Consider the following 17,955-nt stretch of genomic DNA (forward strand, 5'->3'; position numbering starts at 1 on the left):
ATGCAAGCTAACTCAACTCCTACTGAAGTCATTAAGTGTGCATTTACCATGTTGTGCTTTTCGCGTAATAAAAGAACTATACCATTTTTCTTTTGCTGTTCATTTGGTTTGATTGCTCTTATCTTACAATTTCTGCAAGATGTGGGTGTTAAGTCTGCATATTTTCTTCAATGTCTGAGTACTCTTCAGTGGTTTCAATTAGCAGAAAAGCCAAATGCTAGTCAATCAATATGAAATTAAAGTCCTTTATCAAAATTGTATTGGTGCTTAAAAACACAATTCCTCTACTCTAACAAAAGCAGCTACTATCAGCTTCCTTTCCCTTTTAATAGAGTATTCATGCAACTATAATAGCAACACTTATATCTTTTAACTAATACTAGTAAGAATGCAAAACATAAGGAATATTTCTTGATTACAAGGAAAACAAGTGCTAGGCCATTTGTCTTCACTCTGATACCTTCTGAAGCATTCTCTTTATGGAACAAAACACAACATGGTACTCTTTATCTTTTCCCTCATCTGTTTTCAGGAGGAAAGTAGAAATTGAGTGTGAGGTGCACTGGTGTATTAGGTTCTCCTTTGTCTTGATCACCTAAAAATGGACATTCTGATATGCAAATACTTCTTTATCACAAGGAAAATATGTCTTTACTTGTAATAAAATAATAATATTAATTCAGTAGTAATATAATTATGTCATGTTTTCCATGCCAGCATGGCTTGATATATTTATTATTTTAAGGAAAACATCTCTGGCACTGTAAAAATGAGAAATAAAAACTATGAGACACGCCTATAAAATAAAAAACATCTATAAAATAAAAACTATACATCCCCCAAAGAAACAATCCTCTTCAATTTTGTTTTCTCTCCTTATGTAGTATTATGTAGCCACTTCTCTGTCTTTTCTTTCTATCATGATTGCTGGTAGTCACTTCTATAAAAGAAAATATTCCTTTGTGAGAAAACAGTCCATGCTGGTGAAAATGTAAAAGATAAGTCAATATAGCTAAAAAATAGGCAATTGAAGCTACACATGGGTTGTCATAAAAGTATAAGATGAACCTTAGAATGTATAGGGTAATTCCTAGATATTAAAGCAGTTGTTTTCCTTGCAGTTGGCATGAAAAAGCATAGAAATAGCACAACAGAGAACCAGTAAGTTGCAGGTACCACTGCATCTGAAATACACTGTGAATCCTTAAGCATAAAATATTACTAGGGTGTGGCCTAGCAATAAATCAGGCATGCCAAAAATGCATGCTGCTATTTTAAAATATGCTTTTTAGTTGAGAGAGGGAGCAATAAATGGAAAAAAAAAAAAAAAAAAAAAAAAAAAAAAAAAAGACCTCATACCAATCTCTTTTTTCTTCCCAGGCATTAGTTTCAAAATAAAAAGCAAGATTTTATCTAAAGCAAACAACTATGTTTCTCAGCATGCCCTGACATTAAGGTTCCCCAGCTATCCCAGTAGGAATGCTCTCTGACCTTCCTGCAATAGCTGGTTATGCAATAAGGATGGTTATCTCCCTCTGTTTAAAGAGCTCATATCTGTCTAATGCAGAAGTGGGAAGAATTCTCAGCTTAGATGTGGCCTTGCAGAATTACTGTGAAACATACAGCAGCACTGTAACCAAAGCACCACCACAAACTACGTCTTCATGGGAAACTAGATTGTTTTACTAGTCATAGGAATAAAGTCTAGCACAACCTTTGTGTCTATCCCTTGAATCTTTGTAAGGGATGGCCTGGAATCATAGCATCTCATACCTTTCTTGTGACCATGACATTAGAGTTCGCAAATCTTGGTGGAGCCAAAAGGAGGAGCAGCAAAACTTCTACCTTGGACTTCCGGAGGGTGGACTTGAATTGTTCATAAGATTAGTAGGGCTACTGACTGGGTTCAGTCTTAGAGAGAAAAGGGGTCCAATACGGCTGGTTGCTCTTCAAGAAGGAAGTCATGAAGGCGCAGGAGCAGGTTGTCCCCCTGAGGCACAAAATGAACCAGCAGGGAAGAAGACCAGCGTGGATGAATAGGGAGCTATTCTTGAGGCTCCAGGACAAAAAGAGAATCTACCTCCTGTGGAAGAAGGGACAGGCAACTCAGAAAGAATACAGAGAAGTTTTTAAGATGTGCAGGGAGAAAATCAGAAAGGCAAAAGCCCGGCTTGAACTCAACCTGGCCGCTGGGGTAAAAAGGAACAAGAAACCCTTTTACAGCATCAACAGTAAGAGGAGGACTAAGAATAATCTCCATTCTTTACTGGATGAGGTTGGGAATGTGGCCACTGAAGATAAGGAAAAGGCAAAGGTTCTGAATGCCTTCTTCACATCTGTCTTTAAAGGTCAGGCCAGTTATCCTCAGGGTATTCCACTCTCTGACCTGGTGGTCTCGACTGGGGAGCAGACTAAATGCCCCACAATTCAGGAGGACACAGTCAGAGACATACTACTCCAACTGGACTGTCACAAGTCCATAGGGCCATATGAGATTCACTCGAGAGGTGATAGCCAAGCTGCTTTTCACTATCTATCAGTGCTCCTTGTTGACTGGTGAGGTCCCAGAAGACTGGAGGCATGCCATCTCCATCTACAGACTCCCATCTACAAGAAGGGTTGTAAGAAAGATCTGGGGAACTACAGGCCTGTAAGCCTGACCTCAGTGCCAGGAAAGGTTATGGAGCAGACTGTCTTGAGGGAGATCACATGGCATGTGTGGGACAACCAGGGAATCAGCATGGGTTCACGAAGGGCAAGTCCTACTTGACCAACCTGATCTTCTATGATCTAGTGACCCATCTGATGGATAAAGAAAAGGCTAGACTTCAGCAAAACCTTTGACACTGTCTCCCACAGTATTCTCTTGCAGAAGCTGGCAGCCAGTGGCTTGGACAGGTACACTCTTGGCTGGATTAGGAACTGGCTGGAAGGCCAGGCCCAAAGAGTGGTAGTGAATGGAGCTAAATCCAGCTGGCAACCGATCACGAGTGGTGTTTCCCAGACCTATCCTCTTCAAGATCTTTATTGATGACCTGGATGAGGGCATTGAGTGCACCTTCAGTAAGTTTGCAGATGACACCAACTTGTCTAAAAGTGTTGATCTGCCTGGGGGTAGCGAGGCCCTACAGAGAGATCTGGACAGGCTGGATAGCTGGGCTGAAGCCAATAGGATGAAGTTCAACAAAAACAAATGCCAGGTCCTGCACTTTTGCCACAACAACCCCAAACAAAACTACAGTCTTTGGGCAGAGTGGCTGGAAGACTGTGTAGAGGACCTGGTGGAATTGATTTGTTCTTGACTGAACATGAGCCAGCAGTGTGTCCAGGTGGTCAAGGCTAATGGCATCCTGGCTTGCATCAGAAACAGCGTTGCCAGCAGGAACAGGAAAGTAATTGTCCCCCCGTACTCAGCTCTGGTGAGGCCGCACCTCGAGTACTGTGTCCAGTTTTGGGCTCCTCACTGCAAGGAAGACATTGAGGCCCTGGAATATATTCAAAGAAGGGCAAAAAAGCTGTGTTGGGATGTGGGGTCTGGAGCGCAGGCCTTATGAGGCCTTATGAAGAGAAGCTGGGGAGCTGGGATTGTTTAGTCTGGAAAGAGGAGGCTCAGGGGAGACCTTATTGCTGTTTATAACTGCCTGAAGGGAGGTTGTAGTGAGCTGTAGCAAGCTCTTCTCTTGTGTAACTGGTGATAGGACTAGAGGGTATGGCTTCAAGCTGTGCCAGGGGAGATTTAGGCTGGACGTTAGGAAATACTGCTTCTTTGAAAGAATGGTCAGGCACTGGAATGGGCTGCCCAGGGAGGTGGTGGAGTCAAAGACCCTGGAGGTGTTCAAGGAACATTTGGACATTGTGTTAAGGGATATGGTTTAGTGAGAACTATTGGTGATTGGTGGATGGTTGGGCTGGATGATCTTGTAGATCTTTTCCAACCTTGGTGATTCTGTAATTCTGTGATCTCTATTTTATCCTCCAAGGAGGTACTTAATTCTATGTTAGTTTTTTTTTTTTCTGGTCACTTTAAATGAAATCATATGGCTTTCAAATAATAGTTGCAAATATCCTCATGGTTCACTGTAAGCTAAGTGATCAGAGTCTCTTCAAACTTCAGTAGGTTTATTCTTTAACTGGCTGAATTTATAAGCTTGAAATCACAAGGATTTACTAGACTATATGAGTGTAGAGGAGATAGGCTTTAATTTCTTCATTCTCCTTCAGTGAGGATTTCTAATAATCATTCAAAAAAAAATGTCCTCCTGCTTAGAGCTTCTATGTTATCTGGGGAATGAAAAGTAGCAAGCTAAGTACAAAAAGATTTCCAGGACCTAGTAATTCAGATCTTTACAGTATTGATTCATGCAGCAGACATACTAGTAGGAACTGCAAAACTGAATTAACAGGTGAATAGATAGATAAAATTCAAAACAAACCAGTTTGCTTAGCTCAAACTGAACATATGCTCATACCTTTTCTAATAGCTTTGTTTCAACATTTTTCTACAAAACTGGAAAACATAAGGTAATGATTTCCTAATAATGATTTTTATTTTTTTTTTCTGTGAAGACTGCAAAAGCTGTTATGTTTACTCCTCAACATGATGATTAGATAGGTGAAAACATTTTATGTTTCTCATCAAACATTTTGCAGTTTTGTATCTATACAGGACACTTAACTAACACTTAAAAGTGATAAGAATACCATGTGCTGAATTATCATGCACAAAAGACAGATACAAAGTTCCTGTATAGACAGGGGAACTGAAATTATATGTGAAAATTAAACCTTGTAAATAAAAATTATACTCCTCTAAAACTCCAAAATAGTCTTGGACATGGAACCAGAGATTTAAAGCTGAAAAGAAGTAGCATATTGAGATCCAATTTTTGGAGTGAGGGCGATGTGAAAATTAATCTTCTTAATAGAAAATAAATCTACTGAAGTTGTACCCTATGGAGCCCATTTTCCTACATTTCTGAAAATACAGCTTAAGCAATGCTAGACGGAAACAGATGATACACCAAGGAGGCAAGGAATGGTAAGGTGCAGTTTTGTAGAATGATCCAATACTCCAGCCCAAGTCCCAAACTTACATCTAAAAGGCTATCAAGTGATAAACATAGGCTAAACAGAACTACAGAATGCTACCTGTATTAGTTGATATAAGTACCCTTATTAAAACAGTTATTTTCTCTTTTTTTTCAAACATCTTGCTCTGCAATATCAAGCATGGATATTTTTTTTTGCAGAAGTTTTTGGTGAAATCTTTTACTTACACAGCAAAGATTGGGTTAAAGTCCATTGTCAGGAAAGCTATTTGGTTTTGTAACTAGTTTCTATGGTGAGATCATTTCCAGCAGCAAAAGAAGACAAATATCTAGTGAAGTTCTTACAGTCTGAAAAAAAAATAAATACTAGATAACTCCTTAAATTTCAAAATTACTTTCAGTTAAAGTAAGTTCTGATCCTGAGATGAATAGTCCTGCGAACTACTACCATTGATTGCAGACTAATCAGCCTGGCCATATAGAAGGACATTTAGCTTAAGGCAGCTTCCTGATTGCAAGAATGAAAAAGAATATCAAAGCTAATTAGATTCCGTCATTTCCTTCTAAATCACTACTATTTGTGGTACAGAAATGAAACTGAAGTTAGATGAGGGTATTTATAATGTAATTTTGTAATTACTATTATTAAAAGGGAGTAAAAAATCTATTTTGTGTCCTGACTGTAGTAAGAATCAAGCAAGTGACAAACCTCTCCATGCTAAAAGCTCTACTCAGAAGCTACTCCCATCTTTAATCCTAGCTTAAAATTTATTTATAGGTATTTCTCCCTTGCTTCCATCTGTTTTCTCATTCTCTGTATGAGTGAAAGATTGCCTCTCCCTCTCTCTCTTTCTTTCTCTCTCTCTCATGCCCATTACAATCAAACTGTCGTGTTTCAGTATTGCCTTCCTCAAACTCTCCCATACAGATAGCACCAGAGTTTGTGTGAGTTTGATTTTTGTCCAGAGCTTTTATGCTTCAGCTTTTTTTATTATACAGGTGTCTCGCTCCGATTTATAGGAGGGAGAGGAGGAAGCTAATCGTTACACAATTACTACAAAAGATTTCTTGGGCTTGGTTACAAATGTTGCCCTGATCTGTTGGACTTGTCAATCATCAATTGAAGTGGTTACAAAGTATATGGAGGATACAACTCGTTGTATAAGTTGGATGAAACATGGAATCATACAAGGTACAAACATAAGAGTTGCAACAACACACAGTAGATAGAATACGTTTCACCCACGAGCCTCCTGGAAGCCAGGATAAGAAGTCAAAGTCTAAGCCCTTCCAGGTTTGGATGGGAACATGGGCTATTTTCCGAATACCCTGGGCAATTTGCTTAACAACTTTACCATTATCATCAATCTTTAGACAACAATTAGAGTCATTCAATATGCCGCAGACACCACCCAGTGACTCTTCAGGAGTGGTAACACAAATGTTATAATGAATAAAAGGTAGAAAGTGAAAAGAGACAACCATTCATTTGGCAATAACTATACATTTAACGATAACCAATAATAATAAATAAATAAGTAAAACAAATAGAGCTATTTGTGTCAGCTGCTTTCCCCACCCAGGAAGTCCCAGTGTAAGCCAGGATCCAGATGGGAATTCTTCAGTAGAGGTTGTGGTTTTATGAATAGCCATACAGTATTACATTTCAGTTAATTCACCAAAAGCATAATGTTTTCTAAGATGATTTAGTGTCATGAGAACTCTCCACGTGAGCATTTTCAAAGCAATTCAAATGCTGAGAGATATAAATACTTGTTTGACAAATTCAAGTATTGTTACAGTCTACAGAACATTTCACAGGATAGTGTGTGTAGGATAACCCCACAGTATAAACCATCAAAGAGGAGTAATCCCAGAAACATACACATCTCTTATCAAAACTTAGGTACTTTCCAACAACCATGTTTTCGATGGAACTCTTGGACTGGTGTGACACTGAAAAGCATCAGTGCAAAAGGATTTATGATAGATTTCTTTCGTGACCACATCTAACACATATTAGATGGGTCCCTTGATTCATTTCCCAGTTTGTTAGGAATTTGGAAACACTGTGGAGGAGTTACATGCAAATCATAATCAGTTTGGTAAAAAGGGGTGAAAGAAGGGCTCAACAGAAATGCTATCACTGTGCAGGGAGTATCAGTAAGCCAGGATGACCTGTAAAAAACTCTGAACCCAGCTGTGAAGTTTAACAGATCCAAGGACTAAAATCACCACTCGCACTCACGACGACACAAAACATAACTCTATTGCAACCAAAAAATGTAATCAATAGGTATATTCAGTATTCTAGCATGATCAAATCTTCAGTATTTCTGTCACAAAACACAAATGGTTAAAATCAGCTATTAGTTTTTTTGTGTCCAATCAAGGTCCCACGGGGATCTTCTGTAAAATAAAACAAGACACCAACTTGCCCTTTTTGGGCTTTGTTAACACGGTTAAAAAATGAGGGAACAATCCAGCAAGTGTTGATTTCATATTCCTTTCTAGGGGTGTCTTTAGCTTTCCAAGGATAATTGTTGAGGGATTCTGTTAAGGTTAGGGAAACTGGCCTCAGGTTAGCTGAGTCAATCGACACAGTCTGGCCAGGGAGATAAAAGGGTTTCCCTGGCTTATCAGCCATTGAATCGTGACTCACAGGGATAACTGGCAAGAGTGGTGAGGCCTTTGGACAGAAGGTGCTAAATCGAGGATCTGGTTTCCCTTTGTTGTGAGCTTTCTAATACATCCACCCTTCACCGCCCCCACCCCGCTCACTTGGGAGGGGAGAAGACATCATTTTTCCAATGGCTTGGATAGCCATTCAGGTTCCCTGGGAGAGGCCCCAGGACCTGGGGTTTTGCTTTCCTCCAGATCCCTGAGTTTTTGTTCTGGCCACCAATTAACTAATTTCTCTAACTTGACAGTGGCTAATCCATTCATCAGATCTCGTGGAACACCCTTTAGCCAGCCCAGTGTCCAGAGACAATGACGTTTATGATCAGTATTTCGCCTACCAGTTTTTACTGGCAATGAGACCCTGCCAGTCCCACTGAGCTTTGGGCTAGGTGGCCTGGGGGCAAGACTGACCGCTGCAAGTCTTATTCCCCTAGGCTCAAATTTACTGGAGGAAGAAACCACTGGCCCATATTTTCTCCCATAGTTAATTAACTCTTGGGCAACCTCCCCCCATGTCCATACTTTGAATCCTGACTGCAGATGGTTGGGGGTTACTGTTCCTTCCAACGCTGCCCGGGCTCTCTCTCCCTGAGGCATTACCTGTATTTTTCCTTGCAGTTGTATACCTATAGGTTTTAACGACTCTGGAAGCCCCCTAATTAGGGCGGTCATCCTTTCAGGATCGACAGGCATCATCATAGGTGACTCATGGCTTGGCTGCAGCTTTCTATCATACATCATTTGGAGACAAGCAGCCTTTTGAACACTCTCTGCTAACTGATCAACAGTTCCAATAATAGCAAGAGGATCTCCCCTTTCTAAAGGGTTGAGACCACCTGCCCAATAGGCAGCCCTCTGTGTTAAGGACCAGGGTGCACGATTGTTGCCAGTAGTTAAAAATACTCCTGGTCCCCAATAACCCTCCGCTTCCTTTTCTGTTAGCAGAATCTGGTCTCCACCAGTGAGGCTAACCCTCCATACATACTCTGTTTCAGATTCGTTTGGAGAGCGGCTAAAATCTTTTTTCAATTTTGCTAGTTCAGTGGCTGAGAAGGGAATTTCCTTAAAGTTCATCTGAGGATCTAGATCCTCACCGTTATCGAATGTGTATTCAGTTTTTATCAAAGGGCGCAATGGGGCTATTGGCATTTCTAATTTATCTAGCCTTTCCTTCATTCCTTGCACTTCCTCATGAGGAAATGTTTTTTCGTGAGGCAGACTATGGGTGACAGTATTGTCGGCATGCTTAGACGTTAACAGTTCCTTAAAAGCCATTTGCAACAAAGCCGAATTATGTTTCTCTCTTTCTAATTGTTCCTCAAGGTTCACTATTTGATTCTGCAAAGTTTTTACCAGTTCTTGTGTTACTTTAACTGATTCCTGTAGTGCTTGTATAGTTTGGGTTTCTGCCGAATGCTTTTCCTCTCGGAACTCCACGGCAGCTTTTAAAGCAGCCCTGAGTGCGGCACAAATAAACGACTTTCCATTTCCGGCTCGGGTACGAGCCTCATTTTGTAAAATACGAATACGGTCCGAAACACTCTGCAAGTTATACCAGTTCTGTCGTGCCCAATCCACACCTGATAAAGAGGGTCGAGCACCATGTTTTTCTAAAAGATCAAATAATACATCTTCACTTTTCTTGGTGGCAATGCTGTCACTCATTTTTCAATACGCTGAAAGATAAACACTTAGAGAGAGGGAGGTATACGTATTCAAAAGCTCAGGTAACTCCTTACCTCCCCCCAGGGAGTCACACACCTACTAAAGAAATGCAAATGCTCCAATCACTCTTCCCTTTCTCTGAGGCAAGCACACAAAAGAGTTCAAATTTCACACTTAAGTTACAAGATACTTAAATCACAAAAATGCAGAAAAGGTCTTCCCGAGGAGGCACACACGTAATCAAAATTAATTCATACGTCCCGAGAGGTATACACATAAAAAGTAAAGTTTCAGAATATGGAGCGGTCTTCCTGGAGAAGGACTCACGTTTAAGTTTTCAAAAATATCGGTCCATGCAACTCCAGGAGGTACACACAAAGAAAGTTTCAGACTATATCTGGAAGGACAACACTCTCACGGTGGGGATCCTGTCCGTGACGCCATTAAATAAAATGTCTCGCTCCGATTTACAGGAGGGAGAGGAGGTTCTTTTAATATCTATATCCCCGGCGTGAGATTAAGAAACAACGGTTCAAATGTTGGTCCGACCAGTTTATTACAGAAGTTAATTAGGGAGATGGTGAAGGGGAGGACGGACGCTATTATGAATTAGGGTAATGGGGAAGGGAAGGAGGGCGATAGAAAAGGTAAGAAAGAAGAAGCAAGGAGTGTTTATAGGAAGCAAGAGGGACATAGTCACCACCGTGGATCCAGCGAGGTTCGTAGTTCAGTCATTGATCTTCAATAGCGGTGGGTCATCGGGTGTTTTTGTTCTGTTGACAACGATAACCGCGACGACGACAACCATGGTGATGATGGCTCCTTTTCAATACTTTCAAAGTGGTCGAGTCAGCTGTCTTTGGAGTGACAGCTCAAATCCAAAGTGGTTGAGTCAACTCTCCTTGGAGTGGCAGCTTCTGGCTCTGGGATCTCAGCAGAAACTCCATTGTTCCCACCTTCCGGGCTGTGCCAGCAGATAAGAGGGAGCAGGGATGCCCATCTGCCTCCTGTTTTTCACAGGACACGATGATACCATTCCCCAATTTTCCCATACCAGCCTGGAGCTATTTAGTCACAGGCCAGATCTTCAGCCAGTGAACACTCCTGAGCACTCTCTTCCGGAGGTAAGCAGCTCTGGAGGAAGGGGCTTTCAAATGTTCCCAGAGGGATGTCAATTGTCACACGAGAGCACCCATCACTTGCCTCCTCAACAAATCAATCAGAGTCTTATCACAAGAAATTCCTCAGGAAGCAAGCTTTGAGCCAAAAAAACAAAGAAGGATTCTCACAATAGGTAAGGTTAATTTCTTATTACATTTATCTTGCATGAAAACGAAGGCTTGGTTCCAGCTTCCATAATTTTTCACTCATCTCCCACCTTATATTTCAGATTGCTTGAAAGCTCTACTAATTTTGTCTGAAACCGAGGTTGGTTTTTTTTTTTTTCATTGTAGGTCGCATTGTGCTGTCTTATGGAATTGTGACCAAAACAGCACTGAGCTACTTCAGTTGTTATTGAATAGTACTTACAGTCTTTCTTTTCTGTTTCTCCCAGCAAGGAAGCATAATAACCTGGGGAAGCACAAGAACCTAGGGAAGGTGGAAGGGGAACACCTCCAGAACAGCAGACCCAAATATACTAAAGTGATATTCCATATCATATAATGTCTTGCTTAGCAATAAAAACTGAAAAAGCAGGAAGGGCAAATGTTCATTGTTACAGCATCCGTTGTAACCGTTATGTATGATGAAGCCCCACTTTCCTGGCATTGCTTAAACATCACCTTAGTAGTGCTCAATGCTTAAATATCAAGAGTAGGGAATTGATTTTTCTTTTTGCTTTGCCTGCCCTTATTTTCTTTTGCCTGTTATGTTGTATTTGTCTCAATTCACAAGTTTTCTCACTTTTACCCTTCTGATTCTTAACCCCTGACACTGTGTAGTATGGTTACATGACGCTTAGCTGCCTACTGGATTTAACCTGAAACAGAAGCTATAGGAATCTGCTGTTTCCTTGGCTGATGTTGCTGACAACATGAAAAATGTGGCTGATTGTTGTGATTGTGAGAGAAAGAATTAGAGAAAACAGTTCCATATTTGTGAATATTATCATTAATCTCTAATAGATTACAAAAAGCCTGTTTCTTTTTCATTATTGAGGAAAATCTTCCTATATGATTATTTAGAAAAGCAAAAATAATTAAGGAAATAAAGGAACAGTAGGACAAGAGATTTATTGCTGAATGTAGTCTGTCTGAGGAAGCTGATGAAATCTTGTAATGGAGCCCTGTGAGAGAACAGTGTTCTCCCTAGGAAATTTGTTTAACAGAGATAAACCGTGCTCCTGTCTAAAAAAGATATTTACTTTTACCTCACATGATGAAAAAATTATAAATTACAAGAATGACATACAAAGAAAGCAAAAACTATCTTTTTACTTTGCTAAAGCATTAAAAACAAAAATAAAAAGTCTATTGGTAGTGGTGCTTACCATTTGGGCCAGGGCTGCATCTGATTTTAAGCTACACAGTCTGTATGGTAGAGCTGCAGTCATTATAGCATACACAAACGCATGAGGGCAAAACGGTATTCTGGGATGACCTTCGAAAGATGAAGTAGTGAATAGTATTTTAAACAGCTGCTCTCTTGTGTTGTATTTCAGTGTTCTGTCACACACAATAGATTTAAATTCTTCTCAGAAAAGAAAAGCATCCAGTCAAGAAAAAAGATAATACAGTTCCCTTCTAGTCTGTTTACCAGGAAGGCATTTAGAAATACTAGGAAAAGCTCTTTATGAAAGAGCAATGTACTGAGCTTTGACATGAGTGTTATTATCCCTTCTAGAAGAGAAGATCAGATAAGGACATTTTATCCGTAGAAAACACAATCCCTGTTCAAGATGCTCTTCTCAGTATGAAAATGTTGCATCTGATTTGCTAGATACATACTGTTTTGTTCAGCCCATGTAACTTTCAGTATTTACTTTGCCAACATCATAATTCTTCTTGGCATCCATTACCTCTGGAAGAGTGATTTTAAGGCCTTCTCAGTGTTCCTAAGCCAAGTTTTTAGGAGTTTTAAGCTTTTTAGTGTGATGTTGACAAGAAATGAGCAAATATCAATACTGCAATCTATAGCTATATATCACTTCGTAATGACACAACTTCGGTTGCTGAACTTATATGGACTTATATTTTCATTTCCCTGTATGTGTTTCAACTGTTGCCTGAAAAGCCCACCTTTTGTACTTAAGATTCAGAATCAAGTACTTACTTCCTTTCTAGGATAGAGGTTCATCTAATTGTTCTATACACCACAAAGAACTAGCAAATACATGTATTTTTCAAATGAATTTGTGAGACTGGCACAGGAAAAAAAAAAAAAAAAAAAAAAAGCTAGTTAACAGGACAACAACAACAACCAAAAACAAAACAAAACAAAATTCAAAACAAAACAACCCTGAATACATCCTCTTAGTACTTCATTGCCAATAATTACTTCTTTTCTTTTCTTTTCTTTTCTTTTCTTTTCTTTTCTTTTCTTTTCTTTTCTTTTCTTTTCTTTTCTTTTCTTTTCTTTTCTTTTCTTTTCTTTTCTTTTCTTTTCTTTTCTTTTCTTTTCTTTTCTTTTCTTTTCTTTTCTTTTCTTTTCTTTTCTTTTTTTCTTTTCTTTTCTTTTCTTTTCAGAAGCATGGACAAAAAGCGTTACTCCTTCAAGCTTTTGTATTCCTGAAGATTTAGTAAGAAGTGATCCTGAACCTAAACCACAGGCCATAATTCACTCATCAGCTCCTCTACCAGGCAGCATAATGAATTTTTCAGAAGAGATTCAAGAAAATCCTTCATGTGGGATTAAAAGTGCCATGATTGAAGAGACACCTGAGCAGGGTGAGCAGCACTTTGTCCTTAAATGTTCAGATTGAGAATGTACTGTTTTCCACTAAAGCAAGACACACTGTAGTCTCAAAGCAGAAGTAGTAAAATTTAATAAGCATTATAGTCCATATTGCATCATCAGTGTGAGAGTCCCTGGTATGATTTAGCATATAGGTATTAGAACTTGTTTTCTAGGTCTTCATGTAGAAGAGATGCCTCTTGGCCTTATGCCCATTAAAAACAAAGCCATTCGGAGAGCAGAACTTTATTATCTCTTGTTTATCTGTAAATTCTACAAGGACTATAACCTGACAGATTCTAAAAACTATCAAAAAATATAGTTTCACTTATTGAGAAATAATGTTTCTGCTAGTTTGTGTCTATATGACTATGCCAGGTAAGATTAAATGTTTCCAAATAGCTTGTTATATTACCAATCTGTCATGTTAAAAAAGAAAGTGTTTTTGCCAAAGAATAAAGAGCAACAAGAGCAATTGAAGTTTTACTCTGAAAAAGGTAAATGTTATACTTTGATTCTAGTTATAGAAATGAAAGACTTCTGATTTGAGGACACTTGTGTTCTTAAACGGGATTAAGTTTCCTGTTGCTATGTTGGTTTTAAATTAATCTTAAAAAATGGCATTGAATGTAAAGAGAAAGAATTGATAGACATATCTAGCCAATGTCATACCAGAAAATCCTGCACAACAAAGTTGTGAAAACATATATTAAGTAGTTAAATGTCTAACAGACTCTCAGCTAAAGAGAAGCCAGATATAGGCTGACATCTATCATCTGTGCATTAACCTGTGGAGTTTGAGATACACTTCTTCACCATGGACTGCTGTAGACCACAGCATAACTTTGAAGCCATTTCAGCAGATGCTATAGCAAACTCCGTTTGCATTTTTTCCAGTAAAAAAAAAAAAAAAAGCAGCATTTCTGATTTCCACTAAGAGTTTCAAGATTAATCTTTTTTCAGACAGGAAGATAGAACCTTCAGTCTTGGCTTGCAATCCCTGATGCTTTCATGCTTTTCTTTTTTCCTGCTTTTTTTTTTTTTTTTTTTCTTTTTTGACAGAAGTGGGATTATGAATAGTAGAGAGCTTTTTCAAGATTAGCTATGATTTCAAATATTCTCTAACGTATTGCAGAAAAATTAAAATATAAATTAAAAAAAAAAAAAGTAGATCTGAAATGATAAAGTTCTTTCAGAAGCAATTTCTCTCTGTATATTTTAGCATGCATTCCTTAGTGACATATTTCAGAAAACATAACCTTATGTATACATAATGATGTATATAATATATAATGACGTGAGTGATGAATTCAAGAAAAAAAACTTGAGCTAAAGGATACTCCTTCCAAAACATGTTTGTTTAGTTATGTATTTTAGATATCACTAAATTGGATTTTTGAAAAAAAGATTTTTATGGTTGTATAGAAATAAGGGCCTGATGATTTTACCAGAACCTGGATAAACTATTTTAAGATAATACATTCTGTTACAAAACTCCCAGTTAAAAAATAAAGCAAAGAGACTCATATTTGATTTTTTTAAAAATCACTGCACTTAAGGTATATGAATATTGCTTTAGGAACTCAAAAAGGTTGTCCCACATCTAGATCTCCCCAGTGACCAAAAATCCTTAATTTTTGATAAATGTCTCAATCTATTTAAAGAGGCAGAAGACTTCTTCCAAACGCTGTTCTGAATTTTACTCCAGAATACTTGAGAAAATGCTCATGTTTTGTGGGTTTGGTTTGGTTTTATCTCAGCACTCACCAACAAACGTGGGCCATATGTATCTTCTTCAGTAATGTGATCCTCCCACCACCACACATTTGATTTCAATGATACTGGACAAAATCCAACATCTCAATTTTGACAGAAGATGAGAATCAAGACTGAGGGACAGTCTTTAGTTTCAGTATACCTCTATTTCCAGGCTCACATAGAACCATTGAAAAATCAGGCAAATATTGCATCCTTTTTCTGCTTGTGGTTCTTTCAGTGATTCCCTGATCTCCCATTCTTCATTATGACATTTACTCATTCAATACTCCGAAATTCAGGTAGTCTCAAAAGAATTAACACATACCATTTTTTAATTTGATGATTTACTCAAGAGAATCTGAGAGTTGCAAGATTTTTCCTTGATTTTTACAAGTAACTTATTTATTTGTTTGATTGTTTAACAGATGTGAAGGGAAATTTTTGGCTGCAAAAACTTGGAATGAGTATAAACAAGTGGTCACAGCTGAATTCCCTGGCTGAATTGCATGAAAATGGAGCTCTAGGAAAAGGTATATTTCTATAGTAATTCTTTTTTTTTCTTTCTTTCTTTCTTTTTTTTCTTTTTTCTTTTCTGGGACACATACTTCATTTACTACATTACATAAATCTTGAGGTTACTACTTTTTTTTGTTATTTTTCTTTCCTTTATATGTGCTTCAGATTTCTGATTTCAACTAAGTAGCTTGAATTTTTATGTCACTATTTTAAGTATTCTGCCTATATTCTTTTGTCCCTACACATCTTTTAGTTAATTATTTTACTTAAGTAAAATATTTCAAAGTAAAATATATCAAAATAATTTTCTAGTAGAAAGTTAACTGCTGTGCAAATCAGTTAGAAAGTCTGATCTGAAAACATGTAATTATATGTTTCTAATTAAAAAAAGAAAGAAAGAAAGAAAGAAAGAAAGAAAGAAAGAAAGAAAGAAAGAAAGAAAGAAAGAAAGAAAGAAAGAAAGAAAGAAAATGAAAGGGGGTAGTATTTATCATACTTTGGCATAAACTGAATCTTTCAAAACAACTTGTAAAAAGTGGTTCTGAAGAAGACATTGAAGTGTCCTACACTTAGCTGTGATACAAGCTAGTTTTATTAGGAGGTAGCACTTTTCTACATTAGTTTTTATGTAAGTTTTTGTTTGTAGCTTTAATATATATCAGTAACATTGGAGTTATCATGGACAATTAATTGCGAAACAAAATAATTAAGAGCAATTGTGTCCACTGGTCAAAGCTGACAAGTTAGAGTTGTTAAAACTCACCTCCCAAAGGCCCATTTCCTTTGTTATCTGCCAAAATAGATATATTTTACAACTATACTTGCTGTTCCAGGTAATTGTGCATTTCAGTTCTTGCTAATAGAAATTACAGTTATTTACTTCCAGTTGATAGCATAATTTTTTTGTTATATAACAGATCATCCAAACACATGTGGAGTTTGTTCTGATCTTGACCACAAAGTTACTGATCTGGAAGAGTGTAAAACCAAAGAAGAACTGCCATATATCCCATTCAAACTAGCTACATTATATATCTTAAAGGTAAAATAAAAATAAACATTAAAAAACGAATGAATAAGTTACAGTACAAAAAATTACCAATTAAAATAAGTTCATCTGTGCATAGGATATACTTAAATGCATTGTTTCTTTCATAAACTTTTTCATTATTGAAATCCAGTTCTCACTATTTTATTGCTCAGTAGATTTTTTCTTCATATTAAGAAGTCTGCACTTAAATTTTGGACACAGAATTATGGATGTTAAAAAGGAAATGATACTGTAGTTAAAATCAGATACTGAATTGCTTAATTTTGCCTCTAAGGTAAATGTCTGAAATTAACAAACAAACAAAGTACCACGTCCCTTGAGGATGGAGAAAACCTTTGTCTTCATGTGCTGTATTTCCCACTACAAGATTTGATTGCTAAAACTGGTACAAGGTCTTGTTTCAATTTCAACATTTCTGGTGTCATTAGTAGAAAACTCATTAGCCTGATACAGCCCTCTGTTTATTGTTCATTATTGGTTTTTCTTATCAGCATCAATGAAGTAAGAAAGAGAAGACTAAGGGTAATCAAAAGAGACTTTAGGGCCTTGGGGCAACTGGTTAAGTGCAAGGAGCCCAAGTAATGTTTTCCTCTATTTTTCCAGTAGCAGAGAGCAATACTGAAAGGAACAGGCAGACCCTGCTGTTGGCTCTGAAGCTGGTGTTACTGCCAAAGTTTTGGGTTTCTTTACCATGTGACAGTCTACACAACACCAGGCTTGCTGGGGGTTGTGGAGATGAACCTTTCTCAGAGGGAGAAAAAGATTTCAGAGTAGGAATTGGTAGGGCTGATCAATAGAGCTTTAAACTAGATTCAAAGGAGGCAAAAAGATAAAACCTAATCTATGGGACAACTTGCCAACATTTGAGGGCCTGCACTCTAGTGAGATCTTTCAGTATACTTCACCAAGTGCTGGGTACAGTGTAAAATGTTTGCAGTGTTTCTGCACAAATGCACACAGTATGAGGAACAAGCAAGAGGAGCTAGGAATTTAGGCTCAGTCCCAGAGCTATGACACCAATGGCATAAGCAAACCCTGCTGGGAAGAACCTGTAAGTGGTATGTTGCAATGGACAGTTCTGAGCTCTTTCAGCAGGAACAGGCAGGGCAGGTGAGGCAGGGAGTGTGGTGTATGTGTGGAAAGAGACGGCTGTGCAGAACTCATAGCTCACTATGACACAACTGGGAGCCCCCAGGTAAGGATGAAAGGTCATATAAAGCAGACTGGCTACCCAGTTAGGCATAGACTCTGAGCTTTGAGGAAGTGATCCTTCAGTTAAACAACTCTCTTGGGCTCCCTGATCTTTCAGTGTTCTAACAAATGGGATACCTCCTTGAAGAG

At 38.1% G+C, this 17,955-nt stretch overlaps 2 protein-coding genes across 2 annotated transcripts in view; one reads left to right on the forward strand and one right to left on the reverse strand.

The window, feature by feature from the left end:
- LOC149912996 (uncharacterized) overlaps positions 1-17,955 on the forward strand; it is a 43,960-nt gene that overhangs the window by 13,526 nt on the left and 12,479 nt on the right. The window contains exons 3-5 of the mRNA XM_090131888.1: positions 13,082-13,282; positions 15,473-15,577; positions 16,481-16,605. Of these exons, the coding sequence (XP_089988014.1) occupies positions 13,082-13,282; positions 15,473-15,577; positions 16,481-16,605 (431 nt within the window). The remainder of the gene's footprint in view (positions 1-13,081; positions 13,283-15,472; positions 15,578-16,480; positions 16,606-17,955) is intronic.
- LOC149912997 (uncharacterized) lies at positions 7,600-9,405 on the reverse strand. The gene has a single exon (XM_090131513.1). The coding sequence runs from the start codon at positions 9,393-9,395 to the stop codon at positions 7,848-7,850; it is 1,548 nt and encodes a 515-aa protein (XP_089987639.1). The 5' UTR covers positions 9,396-9,405; the 3' UTR covers positions 7,600-7,847.

This window comes from Phasianus colchicus, chromosome Z (assembly GCF_987193195.1).
Source record: "Phasianus colchicus chromosome Z, bPhaCol1.hap1.1, whole genome shotgun sequence".
NCBI classification, from domain to species: Eukaryota; Metazoa; Chordata; class Aves; order Galliformes; family Phasianidae; genus Phasianus; species Phasianus colchicus.